Raw genomic sequence first — 18,853 nt, 5'->3', positions numbered from 1 at the left:
GACTCTTTTAGAGAATGGCTATTGCATGTAATTTTCCTGAGATCATGATAAAAATAAAAAGTCAGTTTACATGTTTGGAGATAGTATGGTTGTGCTCTGTGTAGTTCAGAACCGTCCTTTGGAGGTAACCCCACAATTCCAGCTAACTTAGCTTCATTTCTTGGAGGAGTGTGGTACAAGGTTTTTGCCACTCTTAATTTTCTGTAGAGAGTGTAGAGTTCTATAAAAGCTGGCAATTTGAAGGCAACGAGAAGTCCTTGGAAATAACTGTCTTCCTCTTGTTGGGATGCCGAGGGCTTTCACCATCACTTGCAGCTTTCTAGATGAGCACTGATGTGCCAGGGTTTAAAAGGCATCGTTTCCTCTCTTTGTGGTCTAAAACTATGCAAATACTCCCAAATTCATTCCCTCTCCAGGCTTTTATGTGTCTTTAACTGCACATTTCCTAGAGAATTGTATTTTAATAGTTATCGGATGGTTTCCCAGTTGACCCCATTCCATAGTATTTTAGGGGCAATAAAAATGCAATTCTCACATTTTAATTTATTCTATTCTACACAGAGGAAGTTCTTAACTGATATATTTAAGGTTATAGGAATAGGACCTAAAAATAAAAGAATTTTAGTAATGAAACTGGTTTTCTTCCTAGTTAAGACCAGTTCATTTTCTACTCTGTGGCACATAGCTATAATTTCCAATGACTGTTTTATGGTCTCTACGGCCCATCTCAACCCTCTTCTATCCCCATGCCCTCTATTTTCTTTAAATGCCAACAGAGTGCATGTTTTTCTTTAATGGAAACTATTCTTTTTTGAGGAAGTTGCTTTTCCTCAGATAAGTAATGTAGTGTTCTCTCTCTCTCTCTCTCTCTCTCTCTCTCTCTCTCTCTCTCTCTCTCTCTGTGTGTGTGTGTGTGTGTGTGTGTGTGTGTGTGTGTGTGTGTGTGTGTGTGTGTGTGGTATATATGCAGAATTGGAGTGTTAAATTAGCACGCGAAAGCTTGGAGTGACAGTACTAGGGAGGGCTCCTAATAGAAGACTTTTTTTAAAAAATCCAAGATAAAAAGTAACTATACCTAACATTACGTAGTCTCCCTTTTAAAATTCTTCTTTCTCAACATTTGTTAAAATGGTCCAGAACCCATGTTGAATGTTTAAACCAAGATGAATTTTTAAGTAATATTTTTATTAATTATCTGGATTCTAATCATCCTCACTTCTCCACCTTCTTTCAGATCAGCTGTCACCTTTCAACCCATCCAACTTTGTGTTCTCTTCCTCATACTCTCCTGCCTCTTAACCCAAGGGTTCCAATTTGTGTTTCCCAAATACTCTTGGAAGGGGCTGCCCTGCAACATGGCTAGCCTACCACAGATCACACCACTAAAGAAAACTGAGTATCCCTCTCTGAATAGCTGTCAAATGCCAGTAACTCCTCAGCTAGGGGTGGGACATTATACCCACCTGTCCCCTTCATGCTGGGATTTTTTTTTTCTGACTTGAGCTTGCAAAAGCCTGATAGGTGTTGTCACAATGGCTGTGAGTTCATGTGTTCACCTGCCCAACTGTGTCTGGAAAGCATTTTTTTCTTATAGACATCCACCACCCCCATCTCTTACAGTCTCTCTGTCATAATGATCTCTGAGCCTGGAAGAAGAGGTGTGATTTGGATGTCTTATTTAGGGCTTGACACTTCTCTACATACCAAACAAAGATGTTTTGCACCATGAGAATGGGGTGTTTCCTTGTAGCAGATTCCCACGGTGGGCAGGTAACCCTGTGCCCTGAGTGCTCCATGCCTAGTTGTTCACCTCCATAGTCTGATGTCTTTTGAGTCAGAAAGGCTACTTATGAGAACAGAGCTATGACACATTGCCTTTCTTTTTGAATGATTTGGAACCTCATTGCTGCAAGGATCCTCTCCGTATGTTTGCTGAATTGAATTCCTGGAATCCAGGACTTTCTGTTCCTTTTACTAAACCCAGCTTCCACCTTTGCCTGCTTGTGTAACTTCTGGATTTTCTGAGCGATCAATGGACTTTGCTGCATTTTGTCTCTGCAGCCTGAGATTCCTGAATGCATCTGCAAACAAACTGGAAACTCTGCCTCCAGCCACGCTATCTGAGGAGACAAGCAGTATCTTACAGGAGTTGTACTTGACAAACAACAGCCTCACCGATAAGTGTGTGCCCTTGTTAACAGGGCACCCACATCTGAAAATCCTGCACATGGCCTATAACCGGCTCCAGAGCTTCCCAGCAAGGTAACAGAGTTGTACACTGATGTTCTTACATCTCTATCCACAGGAGGGGAGAACCCCTGAGGAAGCTTTACCTTTACCTTTCATTGTCTTGAGCTCAAGGTAATGTACGTATGCCTTTGCTCTTCCTCGTTTATAGTCATCTTGTATGTATGCCAAATCAGTAAGCATTCTGTTAGAACACCTGTATTGGCTTTTCTAGTACGAATACCCAAACAACTAGAATGTTCTTAAGGTTTTCAAATAAGATAGGATCTTAATAGACAGTTTTTTTTTCATTGCTTCTCTTTAGTTAGTCAGTTTTATTTGATAAACCAAAAGCAAAAATACTAATGTGTTTAAGGGTTGGAATGTGGGGGACTGGAGAGATGTAACTTGCTCTCACAGAGGGTTCAGGTTTCCAGCACCTACATGATGGCTCACAACCATCCATAACTCCAGTCCCAGAGGATCCAGCACCCTCTTCTGACCTTCACAGGCACCATACATGTGGTGCACACATATATATGCAGGCAAATGTTCTTACACATAAAATAAATATAAATTAATAAATTACTTCTAAAAAGAGTTGACAATCAAATCTTACCAAGTAATATTATTCTGCTGGATATTGTAATCAGTACTTCTAAGAATACATTTCTCTAGATTGACAAAGGAAAGCTTAGAGAGAGAGAGAGAGAGAGAGAGAGAAAGAGAGAGAGAGAGAGAGAGGGAGGGAGAGAGAGAGAGAGAGAGAGAGAGAGAGAGAGAGAGAGAGAGAGAGAGCGAGCGAGCAGCGGAGATGGGAGGGAAACACAGTAGTTAGGATTGCTTACTTCTCTTTCAGAAGACCCAAGTTTTATTCTCAGTGCCCTAAGTCTGACTCAACCATCTGCACCTCCAATTCTAGGATATCTAACCCCCTCTTCTGTTCTCCCCACACACAAGACACATAAACAAACAGTAAAAATTTTAAAATTGTTTTAAGTTGGTCCATATTTAATACTTAATGCAAACTCTCCTGTTGTAGCAATTTAGTAATAACTTGAGACTATCTTGAACTGTACTTACTCAATTTTATATAATATTTATTATAACAATGCATTTGTAGCCTTTATTTTATGACATTTTTGAAAACATAGTGAATACTACCTACAGTTAAATTATTAGTTCATTTTCATGGAAGGAAAAAGTTGGCATGTAAACCAGGAAGCCATTTTTTATTCATGCCTGGTGTGAGGGAATGGCCCACTGGGTAAAGTACTTGCAACACAAGCATGAGGACCCCAGTTTCAATGCTCAGTGCTCACAGAGAAGCACACATGCTAACATGTGCTGTAACCCCAACTTTGGAAGACAGATGGGTCTCAGAGTCCGCTCACTGAATGGCAAACCTAGCCAGTTGGTGATTTCCATGTTCAAGTAAGAAATCCTCATGACTTTTTGTTTCCTTCATAGTAGACCACTAATCAGTGACTATGTCAGAAGCTACAGTGCAGAGAGCCCAGGGTTCTATCTTTAGTGCTACAAACAAAGAGGAGCAGGGTGGGGGGAAGAAAACAAAAAGACAAAAACAGAGTGGTGACCTGTACAGACATAGAAATGGCTTGGCACTAAAGAATGACCCCAAGAAGACTCTGTTTGGGGTGGCATGCTGTCTGACTTTGTAGAATCTCATACACTGAACATGCCAAGAGGATTTACTCTATTACACTGATATTTTTCTTACAAGTTAGGACTTGGAACACACACCTAAACAGCACAAACACAAACACTAACCTTCTGGTGTTCTGCTGGTTGGCGCAGATCAGCAAAGGCACCAGATCAAAATTGAGACATGATTAATAAAAAATCAGAGACAGATATTCAGTTATTTAATCTGAAGACCAAAAAAAGCAAAGCGGCCAGCCACTGGCTGTTACCTCAACCTCAGTCTGAAAATGGTGACCCTGCCTCCAGGAATCTCAGAATGAGAGTGAGAATGAGAGCTGACTCCTCCCACTTTATTTTTTTTATTTTATTTATTTATTTATTTGTATTTTCTTATTTTTTTTAATTTATTTATTTATTAAAGATTTCTGCCTCCTCCCCGCCACCGCCTCCCATTTCCCTCCCCTTCCCCCAATCAAGTCCCCCTCCCTTGTCAGCCCAAAGAGCAATCAGGGTTCCCTGCCCTGTGGGAAGTCTAAGGACCGCCCACCTCCATCCAGGTCTAGTAAGGTGAGCATCCAAACTGCCTAGGCTCCCCCAAAGACAGTACATGCAGTAGGATCAAAAACCCATTGCCATTGTTCTTGAGTTCTCAGTAGTCCTCATTGTCCGCTATGTTCAGAGAGTCCAGTTTTATCCCAGGCTTTTTCAGACCCAGTCCAGCTGGCCTTGGTGAGTTCCCAATAGAACATCCCCATTGTCTCAGTGTGTGGGTGCACCCCTCGTGGTCCTGAGTTCCTTGCTTGTGCTCTCTCTCCATCTGCTCCTGATTTGGACCTTGAGATTTCAGTCCGGTGCTCCAATGTGGGTCTCTGTCTCTGTCTCCTTTCATCGCCTGATGAAGGTTAATATTCAGGAAGGTGCCTATATGTTTTTCTTTGGGTTCACCTTCTTATTTAGCTTCTCTAGGATCATGAATTATAGGCTCAATGTCCTTTATTTATGGCTAGAAACCGAATATGAGTGAGTACATCCCATGTTCCTCTTATGGGTCTGGCTTACCTCACTCAGGATAGTGTTTTCTATTTCTGTCCATTTGTATGCAAAATTCAAAAAGTCCTTGTTTTTTACTGCTGAGTAGTACTCTAATATGTATATATTCCATACTTTCTTCATCCATTCTTCCATTGAAGGGCATCTAGGTTGTTTCCAGGTTCTGGCTATTACAGCAATACCACTCTTGGGAATATACCCAAGAGATGCCCTATCATACAACAAAAGTATATGCTCAACTATGTTCATAGCAGCATTGTTTGTAATATCCTCCCACTTTATAATCCTCTCCAGTTCTGGGATTAAGGGTTTGCACCACTACTGCTTGGTTTCTATGGCAAGCTAGTGTGGCTACTGGGATTAAAGGTGTGTGTCATTGCTGCCTGTAAGGCTGGCCAGTGTGCCTATTTTTTTCTGATCTTCAGGCAAGCTTTATTTATTAAAATACAAATGAAATGTGCTGTACAAAATAACATTCCTTCTGCTTTTCAGTCCATTGAAGCTTTTGCAGAAGGAAAGGAGATCCACGTATGTGCTGACTTTAGATATTGCTTTAGTTTCTGGTAATGTCGTTTTCATTCCCATTACCCACTCATTTGCTGTTGATGGTTAAACTGTTACTTCTATGCATTTTTGTACTTTACAGTGGAATACAAAGATAGTAATGTGCCTAAAAGGGCTTCTCTTGTCTGATTTTTGATGGTATCTATGTAATTTCTTTGTGAAAACTGATCATTGACTCTGAGACTCTGCCTCTATTTACCCACGCCAGGTGTCAGTCACCAATCTGAAGTATACAAAAGATTGATTATGTGCTTGGTAAACTTAATCTTGCTATGATTTCCCTCCCGTAGGGTTCTGTCTCCTTTAGAGTAGACCCCTAACCAGACAATGGTGAACATATCTCAGCAATCAAGCCATTGCTGGGTCACCTTCTTTCTATGCTGAGAAATTAAAACTTTTCCTTTCTTGGGCTTAATTTACATACCGTTCATCATTCTTCTTGCCTCATTACCCACTGATTTCTTCATATTCCTTTCCTAATGTAAAGAACAGCATATTAAAATGATACGTGATTTCCAGCTATCTTCATACTCTATATTTTTTTGTGATATAACTACATTAGCCTGGTGGATGGATGTGTTTGATGATATCAAAGATATGATTTCATAAGGGAACTTAGTCATTATATCTGAGGCCTATGCCTCTATTGAGACCAGAAAGATAGTCTTTAACCATCGAGACTTTGCATAGCAAAGGCATTTTTAAATGTATTGGAACAAGTAGAATCATGAGTAGAAACAAATGCCAGGAACTGTAAGGAACTCATAAGTTTTTTCCCTTCCTTAGTCACTTTTCACCAGGGTGGTAGATGGATCTAAGGAGTGGATGCTGCCATGGTGGAGAATTTGTTCTGTCCTCCAGATTGACAGAGAAAGCATGGCACTCTGATTCTTGAAGTATTCCCTAGTTGCTTAATTTAATTGTTTAAATTACAGTTGTTTGAAAAATAAAATATTTTAATATAAAATGCTAAATTGCATTAAAACTTGTTACTAAAGCAAGGTTGAGGTGATTTACATAGATGATGAAGTCATCTTGACTTTAGGCTCTCCAGAACAGGAGGTGAATTGTGTTGTATACAAACAGTTTCCTCTGCTCCAGCACTTTGTAATTGTCAGTGGGTGCTGGGTCTGAGGACAGGCGTAGCGAATAGGAGCTTTGTAGTTTTCTCAGTATCTGCTTTAGGACTCATCTTCAACACAAAGAAGTCATACATTCAGCCTCAGCTCAAAGCAGTTGCCGTGATTAATGTTAGGTTTTTTTTTTTTTTAATTTAAGTAGGATTTCCACTGGAGTTCAGACTAAGCTACATAGAAAAAAAAAATTAAGAGGAAAAGAACCTCCATTTTCCTTCTTGTTGTCAGTTGAAGAGTTGAACTTAAGTTTTTGTTCTGTGAGAGGAAAGGAGGTGATAAAACATTTCGCTACTCAAAAGCAACAATGAAAAATGTTGTACTGGAGAGATGGCTCAGAGGTTAAGAGCATTGCCTGCTCTTCCAAAGGTCCTGAGTTCAATTCCCAGCAACCATATTGTGGTTCACAACCATTTGTAATGGGATCTGGGTGCCCTCTTCCGGCCTTCAAGCATACATGGAAGGAATGCTGTATACATAATAAATAAATAAATAAATAAATAAATAAATAAATAAATAAATATTTTTTAAAGATTTCTTTATTATGTATATAATATTCTCAGTATTCTGTCTGCATGTATGTCTGCAGGCCAGAAGAAGGCACCAGATCTCATTACAGATGGTTGTGAGCCACCATGCGGTTGCTGGGAATTGAACTCAGGACCTTTGGAAGAGCAGGCAGTGCTCTTAACCACTGAGCCATCTCTCCAGCCCATAAATAAATATTTTTAAAAAAATGAAAAATGTTTACAAAAATGACTATTGTAAGTGAATCTTTAAAGTCATGAGTTCTTTTTATCACTGTGTCTGTCCATTTAAACTGCCTTATAGTGAATTGATAATTCTTCCCTCCATTTCTCTTAGTAAAATGGCAAAACTGGAGGAACTTGAAGAACTTGATATCAGTGGGAATAAACTGAAAGCCATCCCAACAACGATCCTGAATTGCAGGCGCATGCACACAGTGATTGCCCACTCCAACTGTATTGAAGTCTTTCCTGAAGTCATGCAGCTCCCAGAAGTCAAGGTTTGTGGGTGATTGTGGATGCCAGGCTCCAAGTCAGCAAAGAAGTGGCTTCCCAAACGTGGGGCTGTGCTGTAGTGGCTGTCTTGTACACCATGCAGGGTTGCACGCCAGCATAGAGACTCAACATTTATCCTGTTTCTGCTTAGTTTCTGTGCCTGGCTTAATATAATGCACCTCTTAGGCATAGCTATTTCCTCTTTTGCTGCGGCGGTTTTGTTTGTTTGTGTGCTTGCATAGCTAAATTGTGTGAAGTCTTAATTTTCTTTCTTGCTTATGATAATTTTATTTATTTTAATTTACCTATCATAATTTTATTTATTTACTTAATTTATTTTTACAACCCAATCCAAATTCCCCTTCCTTCCTCTACTCACATCTTCCCTCCCCTACATTCACCGTGTATAGGCTGAGAAAGGTATCTGTCTATAGAGAACAGGCTCCACAAAGTCAGTTCGTGCACTAGTGTTAGATCCCAGTCCACTGCCAGTGGCCCCACCATTGTCATCTGCATTCAGGGGGCCTAGTTTGGTCCTATGCAGGTTCCCCAGTTGTCAGTTTGGAGTCAGTGAGCTCCCACTAGTTTGGGACAGCTGATTCTGTGGGTTTCCTCATCATGGCCTTGACCCCTTTGTTTATATTATCACTCCATCCTCTCTTCAATTGTAGTCCAGGAGTTTGGCCCAGTGGTTACTTGTGGATCTCTGGATCTGCTTCAATCAGTTTCTGGTTAAGGAATCTATGTCAATTAAGGTAGTTCTCAGTATGATTACAGGGGAAGATCAGTTCAAGCACTCTCTCCACTATTGCTTAGATTCTTAGCCGTGGTCATCTTTGTGGATTCTTGGGAATTTCCCTAGTGCTAAGTTTCACGCTAACCCCAGAAAGGCTCCTGCAATCAAGATATCTCTTTCCTTGCTCTCTCTCTCTCCTTTTCTGTCCTTCTCCCAACTCAACCTTCCAGAGCCCTCCTGTTCTCCTTCCCATTCTCCCCGCCCAACTCCACTTTCATTATCCCCCCCTCCCACCATGCTCCCAATTTACTCAGGAGATCTTGTCTAATTTGCCTTCCCAGGGGGGTCCATATATGCCTTTCTTAGGGTCCTAGTTTCTCTGGGGTTGTGGACTGGTTATCCTTTGCTTTATGGCTGATATTCTCTTAGAGTAGTGCATACTGTATTTGTCTTTCTGTGTCTAGGTTACCTTACTCGTGATAGTTTTTTCCAGTTCCATCCATTTGCCTGCAAGTTTCAAGATGTCTTTTTTTTTGGTTGTTTTGTTTTGTTTATTGCTGAGTAGTATTTCATTGTGTGAATGTACCACATTTTCTTTGTTCATTCTTTGGTTGAAGGATATCTAGGCTATTTCCAGGTTCTGGCTATTACAAATAATACTGCTGTGAACATAGTTGAACAGATGTCCTTGTGGTGTGAGTGTACCTCCTTTGGGTATATGCCCACTAGTGATATTGCTGGGTCTTGAGGTAAACTGATTCCTCGTTTTCTGAGAAGCTGCCATACTGATTTCCGGTGGCTGTAAAATGGAATGTTCCCTTACTCCACATCCTCTCCAGCGTAAACTATCAACAATGTTTTTTATCTTAACCTTCTGATCAATGCAAGATGATATGTCAAAGTTGTTTAGATTTGCATTTCTCTGATGGCTAAGGATGTTGAGCATTTCCTTACATGTCTTTCAGTTTTTTTAAGATTCTTCTGTTGAGAATTCTCTGTTTAGATCTGTACCCCATGTTTTAATTGGATTATTTAGTAGTTTGATGTTTAGTTTCCTGAGTTCTTCATATATTTTGGAAATCAGTCCTCTGGCCGATGTGGGGTAGGTGAAGATCTTTTCCCATTTTGTCTTGTTGACTGTGTCCTTTCCTTTGCAGAAGCTTCTCAGTTTCAGGAGGTCACATTTATTATTTTTGCTGTCAGTGTCTGTGCTACTGGGCTTCTACTTAGGAAGTGTTCTCTTGTGCTGCTGGCAGGTGGTTTTTGGCCCTCTCGAAATCCTGGTTTTCATTACTTCTACCTTAGTTATTTTTAGCGGCTGTGGTAATACCCTGACAGAAGTAGCTCAAGGGAGAAAGGATTTATTTTAACTCACAATTCAAGATACCATTCATCCTGGGGAAGAAGCCAGAGCAGCGGGGCTTGGAGTTGCTGCCTGGTCATACTGTCCCCACAGCCAGCAGAGAGGGATGACACATGCCTGTGCAGAACTCACTCTCTCTGTTCTTGCAGTTTAGGTGAGTCCGCCTACAAGTAAGATGGGGTCTTTTAACATCACTTAATTTAATTAAGATATTCCCCACAGTTCTGCCTAGAGGCCTGGCTCACTGGTAATTCTAGACTCTGTCAGATTGTCAGTTGACACTAACCGTCATGCCTTAGCCCTGTAGAGGTGAGAAGAGAAGGGATTAGAAATGGACATTTAAAATGCTCAGATTTTCACTATATGGTCTTACAGAGTGAAAAACTAATCCTATTCTAGGTTTTTCCTTGGACTTACGGATTCTGGAATCAGTACTTTCTGTTTCTATGGAGTTCCTTCTTTTTCTGCTATTCTCTCTAACATAGTTATGCCTCCGTTTAAAATTCTGTTCACTTTTTTCCTGGTGGGGATTGTTTCTTAAAAATAAAGTGCATTCTGTGCACACCAGTGAAGGCCAGAGAGGGTGCTGGATCTCCTTGAACTGGAGGTTGTGAGCTTCTATGTGGGTGCTGAACACCAAACTCTGGTCCTCTGTAAGAGCAGCCAGTGTTCTTAGCTGCTGAACCATTTCTGCAGCCCTGAGCTCCCTTTTAAATGTTTGCTTCTGGTGCTGTTTTCAAATTAGCTTCTTTTGGTTCTTTGTCTTATGATGTAGCATTTCCCATATCTAGCTCCCCCATTACAAACAGATACAGTAATTATTGGTTTTTCAGGAGGCTGATAACTGGAGTTCAAGTAATAGCAAGTGTTCTTTATGTTTCCACTAGTGTGCAGTTAAAAGGTGTGCTTCATTGTGAAGATCTCCAGAATGTGGTGAGAAGGCTGGGTTAAGTGGCCAGAACATGAGGTGATGGAAAGAAAGCAGCTGGGTAAAGGTGCAAGGGGTAGAGTAGTTGGGCCCATGGATTTGAAGTCAGGTCAGCTTCTGTGATGCACATACAGCAGCAGGGACAGAAACCAGCATCCGAGTCCTGGAATCAGATTCAGCAACAGGCATAGGAAATGTTCTGAAAACCAGGGACTCTGATGTCAGCTCTCGTTTGGGGCAGAGCATCTTCAAAGGGCCCAGAAGAAGCAGCAAGCAGGAGAGAAGGCCATTAAAGCCACTTTTGTTCTGGCCTCCACAGGAACAGACCAGCAGTGAGCTCGGCTTACGCATTCTTTCTCCTATAAAATTATGGCACTCTGACTGTCTGTATTTCCATCTGTTTTTAAACTCTAGTTTCTCCAGATACTTCTGAATTCAAGACTATGTCCTTTTTTATAAGACCATGTCTCTCACCTTACAGAGCAGATAAGAATGGGGCCAGTGTTAGCTCCTGTCCTTACTCAGCGGCTGCTTACAGATGCCCTTGTACAAAGTGATGCACTGTGATTGGTCCTCAGACGCAGCCCTGAGATGACCTCCTTTGCCTGTGGGTGAGGGCAGTGTGATTCTACTCTGAGGAATGTGGAAGTCAGTATGGGGTGTCCTCGTAACTTCTCTTCAGGTCTTTTCAGCCAAAAATCTCATGCTTGCTTTGCATTTTATTATTTTTTATACCATTTTGCTTTTCTTCACTGTGAAAATCTTGGGTCTTCTTTATAGTGTAACCAAAGCTATAGAAACATGTGCCAGGCCTATAACAGACCACTCAGGTGGTACAGTGGGTTTTCTGCCCACTGGTTCCTGTTCTGGCCAGTTCTTCCTCCCAAGGACCGGCTATTATCACTCCCTGGATCACTATGCAATCTTCCAGGGTTGATTTTGCCTTCTGTGTTCTTGCATTATTAATCATTTCCTACATTGCTGATGCAAGTTCAATGAATGAATTTTTAATTAAATGTTTTTCATATAATATATTTTGATTATGCATTCCCCCAGTTTCTCCCAGTTCCACTCCTCTACTTAGCTAGCTTTATTCTCTCACTCTCTTTCAAACAAAAAATAAAAAATAAGAAACAAAGAGACAACAAAGAAGCAAATAATGAAAAATCCCATAAGAACAAAATTAAAACAGGCAAAAGACCAGTAAGACAAAAAAATGCCACAACAAAGCAAAACTACCATTGAGCTTGTTTTTGAAGGCCAACTACCTCTGGGCGCATGGCCTTCCCTGGAGTGTGGTTAATATACCCTGGACAGTCCATTAGAGAAAGTGATGTTTCCTTTGACAACAGGTGTATCACTTGCAAACAGCTTCCTGGGTGGCAGTGGGACCTGATGTCCACTTCTCCCTATCAGTACTGGGATCCCATCTGGTTTCAACCTGTACCGGTCTTGTGCCTGATGCCACAGTCTCTGTGAGTTCATATGTTATCAGTCATGTTGGGTCTGAAAGACAGTTTCCTTGGAGTCATCTGTCTACTCTGGCCCTTACAGTCTCTCCACCTACTGTTCTGCATAATCCCTGAGACCTGAGGTGAAGGATTTGATGAAGACATCCATCCCCTTTAGGACTGAATGCTCCAAAGTGTCTCACTCTCTGCACATTGTACAGTTGTGGATCTCCGTGCTTAAATCCCATCTGCAGCATGAAGCTTCTCTAACGTCAGTTGAGTGAGGCTCTGCTCTATGGCATAGCAGTGTATGCATATAAGGCATATATATGGGACACTGCTCTATGGATATAGCAGTGTATACATATGAGAGATATATATGGGACACTGCTCTGTGGCTATAGCAATGTATACATATGGTATATATATGGGACACTGCACTATGGGTATAGCAGTATATACATATGATATGTAGATATGTCATCAGAAGTCATTTTATTGCTGTGTTCTTTTAGCGAAATAATAATCATAGGTTTTCCCTCTAGGCTGGTTCACTATCTAGTTTCAGGTATTGACCACTTCAGCAGTGTCAGATAAAGATTCCATGCCAAGACTGGGCCTTAGATCCAATAAAAAAAGTGGTTGGCTACTCCCCCTTTGTCCACTATTGCACTAGTATCTATGCGGGCAGGTTCCTGTTGTAATCTCAGGGTTTGAAGTGGGGTGATACTAATTACATTTCTCCTCCAGTAGCATGCAGAGTACCTTAAGTACCGTGAATGCTAATCAGTAGAAGCTTTTAACTTCTCTTGTGTTTGATGACATTTTCTTCAGCAATAGGGACTTAGTATCAAGTTGTGAAAAGTAATCAATAATATTTGGAGGTTCCGTGGACACCTTTGGCCAATAGACTCAGAAAGATGTAGTCAGTTCCTGTCACTTGAGGTTTCACTTGGTGGCATGAGATGTTTGGTTGCAGCATTGTCTACCCTATTGCTTGGTGACTCCGTTTAGATTTCTTTCCTATTTGTATATATTTTAGAAAGCTTCTGTAGTACTAGGTTTCCATATGGCTTTTCAAATGCACTTTGATGTTAATTGTCCCTTCCCATATTCCCCCCTTTACCCTTCTTTCTGTCCCCCTCCCTCATTTAACTCTCCTATCTTAGTTTCCCTTTTATCTTTTTAAAGTACTCTGCTCTTATTTCCCTTTCCTTGGAAGATTTCCTCCTCTCAACTGGCCCCTTACTAGGTACCTAACCTCTGTAGTTACTTGGATTGAAGCATACACATCTAAAGCTTAAAAGCTAACTTCCACATGTAAGAGAAAACATACAACATTTGCCTTTTGAGGTCTGGGTTACTTACCTCAGAATGACTTTTTCTAGCTCCATTCATTTACCTAAAATTTCATAATTCCCTTTTTCTTAACAGCTGAATAATTTTCCATTGTGTAAATGTGCGGTCAACTGTTTGTGTTTTATCTTTCAAAAGCTGTTTAGTCCTATTCCCCATTTTCAAATTTGTTATTTATTTTCTTTATGTCCAGGTTTGTTTTTGTTTCTAAAGTTCTGTGTCTTTCTCTTCTTTTCTTTTGCATTGAGAAGGTCCTTGGAGTTCATGTTAATTTTGAAATTATAGCTCTGAAGGCCCAAGCAGGCACAGATATAAGCCATGGGAAAATGTTTTTTTTGTTGTTTTTTTCAATTAATGCTTTGTCTTAAATGCAGCGCTAGACGTCAATGGAAAAGATTAATGGTAGAGTCAAAGAAAGTGAAAAGAATTTATGTAGCCAAATCCTTAAGTGAGTGAGGCACAGTGGCAGGCAGCTGCCTTGGTAGTGGTCAGTGCTCGTCTACAGCCTCTCCAGATCACCTTGTTTCCATTGTTCCGTCAGTGTGTAGATCTGAGCTGTAATGAGCTGAGCGAAATCACGTTACCTGAAAACATGCCGCCTAAATTGCAAGAGTTAGACTTGACTGGAAACCCTCGCCTCGCCCTGGACCACAAAAGCCTGGAGCTGCTGAAGTGAGTATTGGCAAAGCGCTGTAGCTTCTCAAGTGTTCACTGGTAGTGGGATTTACAACTTGATACATTTGAAACAGGAAGATTCCTTTGACTTAGTCATATACACAGCTGGACAGAACACAGAAGGATGGTATTATCCAAAATGGGAACATAAGTCCCAGTGGTTCCTGGTAACACGATTGTGACACCTAATGCGGATGTAACCAAAAGATTTTGAACCAGGTAGGTGATGTGAAGGAAGCTGTTACAAACTCAAATCTAGATTCTTTGAGGAAAAGAAAATGGAAGTGTGGGATAGTTGCAGTTAGGTCCTGCAAAAGTTTTCTTCCATTTTGAGAGTTAATGGTAAATGTTGATAAAGGGTAATGAGTTGAAGTATAAAGTAGCATCAGTAGAAAAGGTACCACTATGTGACTATTCATCACAGAACTCCAGATATTTATGATATAATTAAATTGTGCTTCACAAATACAGCCATTAACACTCCGATATCAAGCTGTAGTAGTAATCAGATGGATATTTACAATATAGTATTAAACAAAAAAAACTTCCAAAAACTTTGTACACACATCATCCCATGTTTTGCAAATTAAATGTGTGTATATTGTACATGTGAGTATCTGCATACACCTGAAACACACCCTAAAGGATAGGTAGCAAATAGTAAGAGTATTCTCCTTTAAGGTGTAGGATTATGTGAGTGGTGGCCCAGTGTAGTTATTATTTTTGCCATATGTTCCTATACACTGATGGGTTTTTTTCATTTCTTTTGTAAGTCATCTGCCATATGTTAGGAGAAAATTGAAAAGATAAGAATTTGGGGAATGATTTTAATGTATTTGTAAACTATAGATTTATTTTTTATGTCAGAAAGGGTTGTGAAAGTCTCAATAAAAAAGTCAGTATATGTAGACTAGTGTACACACACACATGCCTTTATTCCTACAACTACTAAAAGTAAATCTAAAAGACAGATGACAGTTGGGAAGAAATACTGGAAAAACTAAAGCATTAATGCAGTTATCAGAAATCACTCCTATAAGCCTGGAAGAAATACTCTCATTTTGGACTGGAGAGATAGTTCAGTGGTCAAGAGTGTATGTTCTTGCAGAGGACTCCAGCTCCAGGGGATCCAATGACCTCTTATGTCCTAAGAAGTTACCTGAATATACTGCATGTACACATATACAGAATTAAAAATAAAATTAATTCTTTTTTAATTCTAATTAATTTAGTTCTAATTCAAATAGAAAATGAGCCAAGGACATTCAACTTTTTTAAAAAGAATTATACCCATGCACAAAAAGATGTTCAAGCTTATTAGTATATCAAGAAAAAAATACTGAGACATTTCAGACTGACTCTTTAAGAGCACTTTGCCTTCTTTAGTACAGCTTTCTTTAAAAGCAACTGACCCATCCTGTAAGTCTTTCAAACACTTGCTTAGGTCATTGCTCCGAATACTAAAACTTAGCTTTCCTAATTTTCTCTCCTTTTTCTTCTTTACTCCCAGCCTCCAAATTCTTCCCCTAGTTCCTTCCAGACACAATCCTACCTCACAGTCCCTTGAAGTTTTTGAGTTATAAATGACCTGTCCACTCTATACTCCTAGGTGTGGGGCCATCCACTAGAATGTGGTCAGCCTATCACACCCTCAAAGAAAACTGACCCTATCCCCTAGAAGTCATCAACTGTTCACAGATCTTCAGTTCAGATGAGATAATTACCAGGGTAGTTCCAGTTATATTTGGAATGAATATAAAATAACTTGAAAATATTTGTGACATAATTATAAAAATATGCTGAACCACCATAAATGATAGATGCATGATAGGTAGGTAGATAGACAGACAGACAGACAGACAGATCACAGATAATTGCTAGGTAGATGATAGATAGGTAGATGACAGATATATAGACAGGTATATTGCTAACAGATAAGTGATCCCACAATAATATTTGCATGAACAAAATCTGTTAAAGTTTCTGCAGTTAGCATATGTTACTGAAGTGACTGACCTGTGGTGAAGGCGTTGTACTCTCAGAGTTAAAAAATAATTAGTAAGGATGAATCATAATACTGAAAATGTTACCTTCTGGTTAGTGTTACAGAGACTGTGTCTTCTTAATAACTGGAGCATCTCTACACATTACTGTGGTTGGGGATTGATGGACTTGTTCTGTGGGAACTAGAGTGAGTGAGTACGGGAGCTCTTGTGGCCCTAGCTCCATTCCAGTTGGCAAGATGCTAGGAGTTCATGCCGCCATCTTTTAGGCGACTGTTGAGTAACTTAGTTAAGCTAGAGTGATGAAGTGCTTCACAAAGGATTGTTGAACAAGGCAGAGACATTGACTTTTTTCCTATAACAATTGGAAAATGGAATTATATCTCTGAAAATTTTTCACCTGTAAAGTCTTTGGAAATGGACCATCAGCTGTCCTTAGAATCAGGAAAGAGGCAGAAGTGTGTGACAGATGGGGACAGGAACATGATAATATTTTATAGGAAGAAAATATAGTATAGCATCTATTGAGAGTACATAACAGTGCATTTACTTTTTATTGCCTGTTGGTGGAAGTTTCTGTCCTGCAAGCCACTCTCAAGTAACACACAGAGGCTTAATATTAATTATAAATGCTTAACCAATAGCTCAAGCTTATTACTAGCTAACTCTTATATTTAAGTTGACCCATATTTCTTATCTACACTTTGCTGCATGGTTTGATGCCTTTTCTAAGTATAGCATGGCCATCTTGCTTCTCTCTCTATCTGCTCCTGACTCCACCCTTCTTTCTCACAGCATTCTCAGTTTGGCTGTTCCGCCCAACCTTATTCAATTCAGCTATTGGCCAGTCAGCTTCTTTATTAAGCTAATCATAGAACATATATTCACACAGTGTAAAGGAATAGTCCTCATTTCTCCCATTTTGTATAATTAAGATTTTTAACTTTAACATAGTAAAATTATATATAGCAAAACAGATATTAAGAGTTACAGTTAAAATATCCAGTTCATTTATATTTGACTAGTTTAGAGAAAATACTCTGTATTTTATCTTATCTTTGTAACTCTAAAGTTTTATACCTAATTTACATTTGATTATAACTAAGGAATACTTTAACTGTGACTGTCTAATCTTCAACTCTGTCAAAGACTCCATAAAGAGTGAAATGTAACCTAATGACAGGGACATCTGGCTGCATTGACAGTTACCCTAGGTTCTTCCATAATGTTGGATCATCCAATTTTGGCCTACAGGCCTAGTATATCTGACCAACATTTCTGAAGAGTAGGGACTTTGGAAAGACTGTCCTACCTCATATTGACAAAGTTCAGCAGTCTCCTTTTATGCCCTGCTGGTCAAGTTTGGACAGTATACTGTCAACAGAACAGCAAGGGTAGTTTTTTTTTGCCCAAATGACTAGCTTTTGCCATAAAGAAAATAAACTCCATACTGTGTTTCTTCAATGCCTATCATTTTCTTTGAAGTATATTGGCACTGTCAGGAGCAGACTTGTCTCACTGTCATGAAAAGCCTTAGGTTGTTGAAAATATTAAATGCCATATTCTGTAAGTCTTTGAAGTGTTTGAAGACCATCTATCTATCTAAATATATCTGTTTATGACATTGAAAATATACCTGACATGACTATAATTTGACTATTATAGATGACTGACTGTTAGTCTGTATTTCTTTATTATTTACTACATTTTTAAATGAACTGTGTAAACTCAATACCCTAAACAAGAGTAGAAATATACATACAATATAACAAAATTAACCTTAAATTTGTATCAGTAAACCAAAATCCATACAGATGTAAATTTAAGATTAATAGTTCTTTTTTGGATTAAAGCAAAGTCAATCATCTACCCTTTCATCTCATCATTTCTATATCATATCCCCCTTGCTTCCTTTAGAAAGAGATCTGTGAATTTATCTCTATAGCTTAGTTTTTTTAAAACTAAGACAAATAACAATTTGTAACTAAACCTCCTTAAATAATAAACACCCACAACCCATCTTTTGGGAATGTGGGCCTTGTTCTTTAGACTACTTGTCTGTGGGTACCTCCAGAAAATTGGGATAATAATGAAGTCCCGGCTAGCGTAGTCTGTGAGGTTGGACCATCTCAGCCAGCAGCCTTGAAGCTGTTTTAAATTTTGAGGAGACTGTAACAGAGGCATTTTGAAATGCAAGATCATCTGAGCCCTCAGTTTTCACTGGTGTTTGGTCCCCTTGTTCTGAAAATACATAAACTTTTAAAAGTAGAAACCATTTATGTATTATTGTAAGTATAGACTGTGTATTGTACACAAGTCAGCCAAAAATGGTTTTTGTTGTTGTTTTATATTTGAGCAGTTAAAATATACATCATGTGTCTTGCTCTTATTGGTTTATTTCTTTATGTTTGTAGCTAGGATTTTCAGTGGGTCTTCCTTAATCAAACCTGATCATCATTAATTTTAAATGAATCTGCAGCCTCTCATTTACTGTGGGAACAAAAGCATAATCCTTTCCCCAACATAATGTTTGTTTTACTTCCGTTTCGAAGTCAAGACATTTTTAAATTATATAGGTTAGTCTAATCCAGCAACTTTTATAATCCAATGTCTCTTAGCAGCTATTACTCCTTCCTCAGCAGTCAAAAAAAAAAAGCAATAAGATACAGTATTAGACTCTA

General features: G+C 39.4%; 1 protein-coding gene across 1 annotated transcript in view; it reads left to right on the top strand.

Annotated features, from left to right (window-relative positions):
* Phlpp1 (PH domain and leucine rich repeat protein phosphatase 1) overlaps nt 1–18,853 on the top strand; it is a 216,948-nt gene that overhangs the window by 176,200 nt on the left and 21,895 nt on the right. Inside the window, exons 11-13 of the mRNA XM_075987628.1 lie at nt 2,062–2,262; nt 7,503–7,665; nt 14,036–14,166. Of these exons, the coding sequence (XP_075843743.1) occupies nt 2,062–2,262; nt 7,503–7,665; nt 14,036–14,166 (495 nt within the window). The remainder of the gene's footprint in view (nt 1–2,061; nt 2,263–7,502; nt 7,666–14,035; nt 14,167–18,853) is intronic.

Source organism: Microtus pennsylvanicus, chromosome 10, assembly GCF_037038515.1.
Source record: "Microtus pennsylvanicus isolate mMicPen1 chromosome 10, mMicPen1.hap1, whole genome shotgun sequence".
Taxonomy (NCBI): domain Eukaryota; kingdom Metazoa; phylum Chordata; class Mammalia; order Rodentia; family Cricetidae; genus Microtus; species Microtus pennsylvanicus.
The sequence above is the reverse complement of the archived record's forward strand: the minus strand, read 5'-3'. Positions and strand labels throughout refer to the sequence as shown.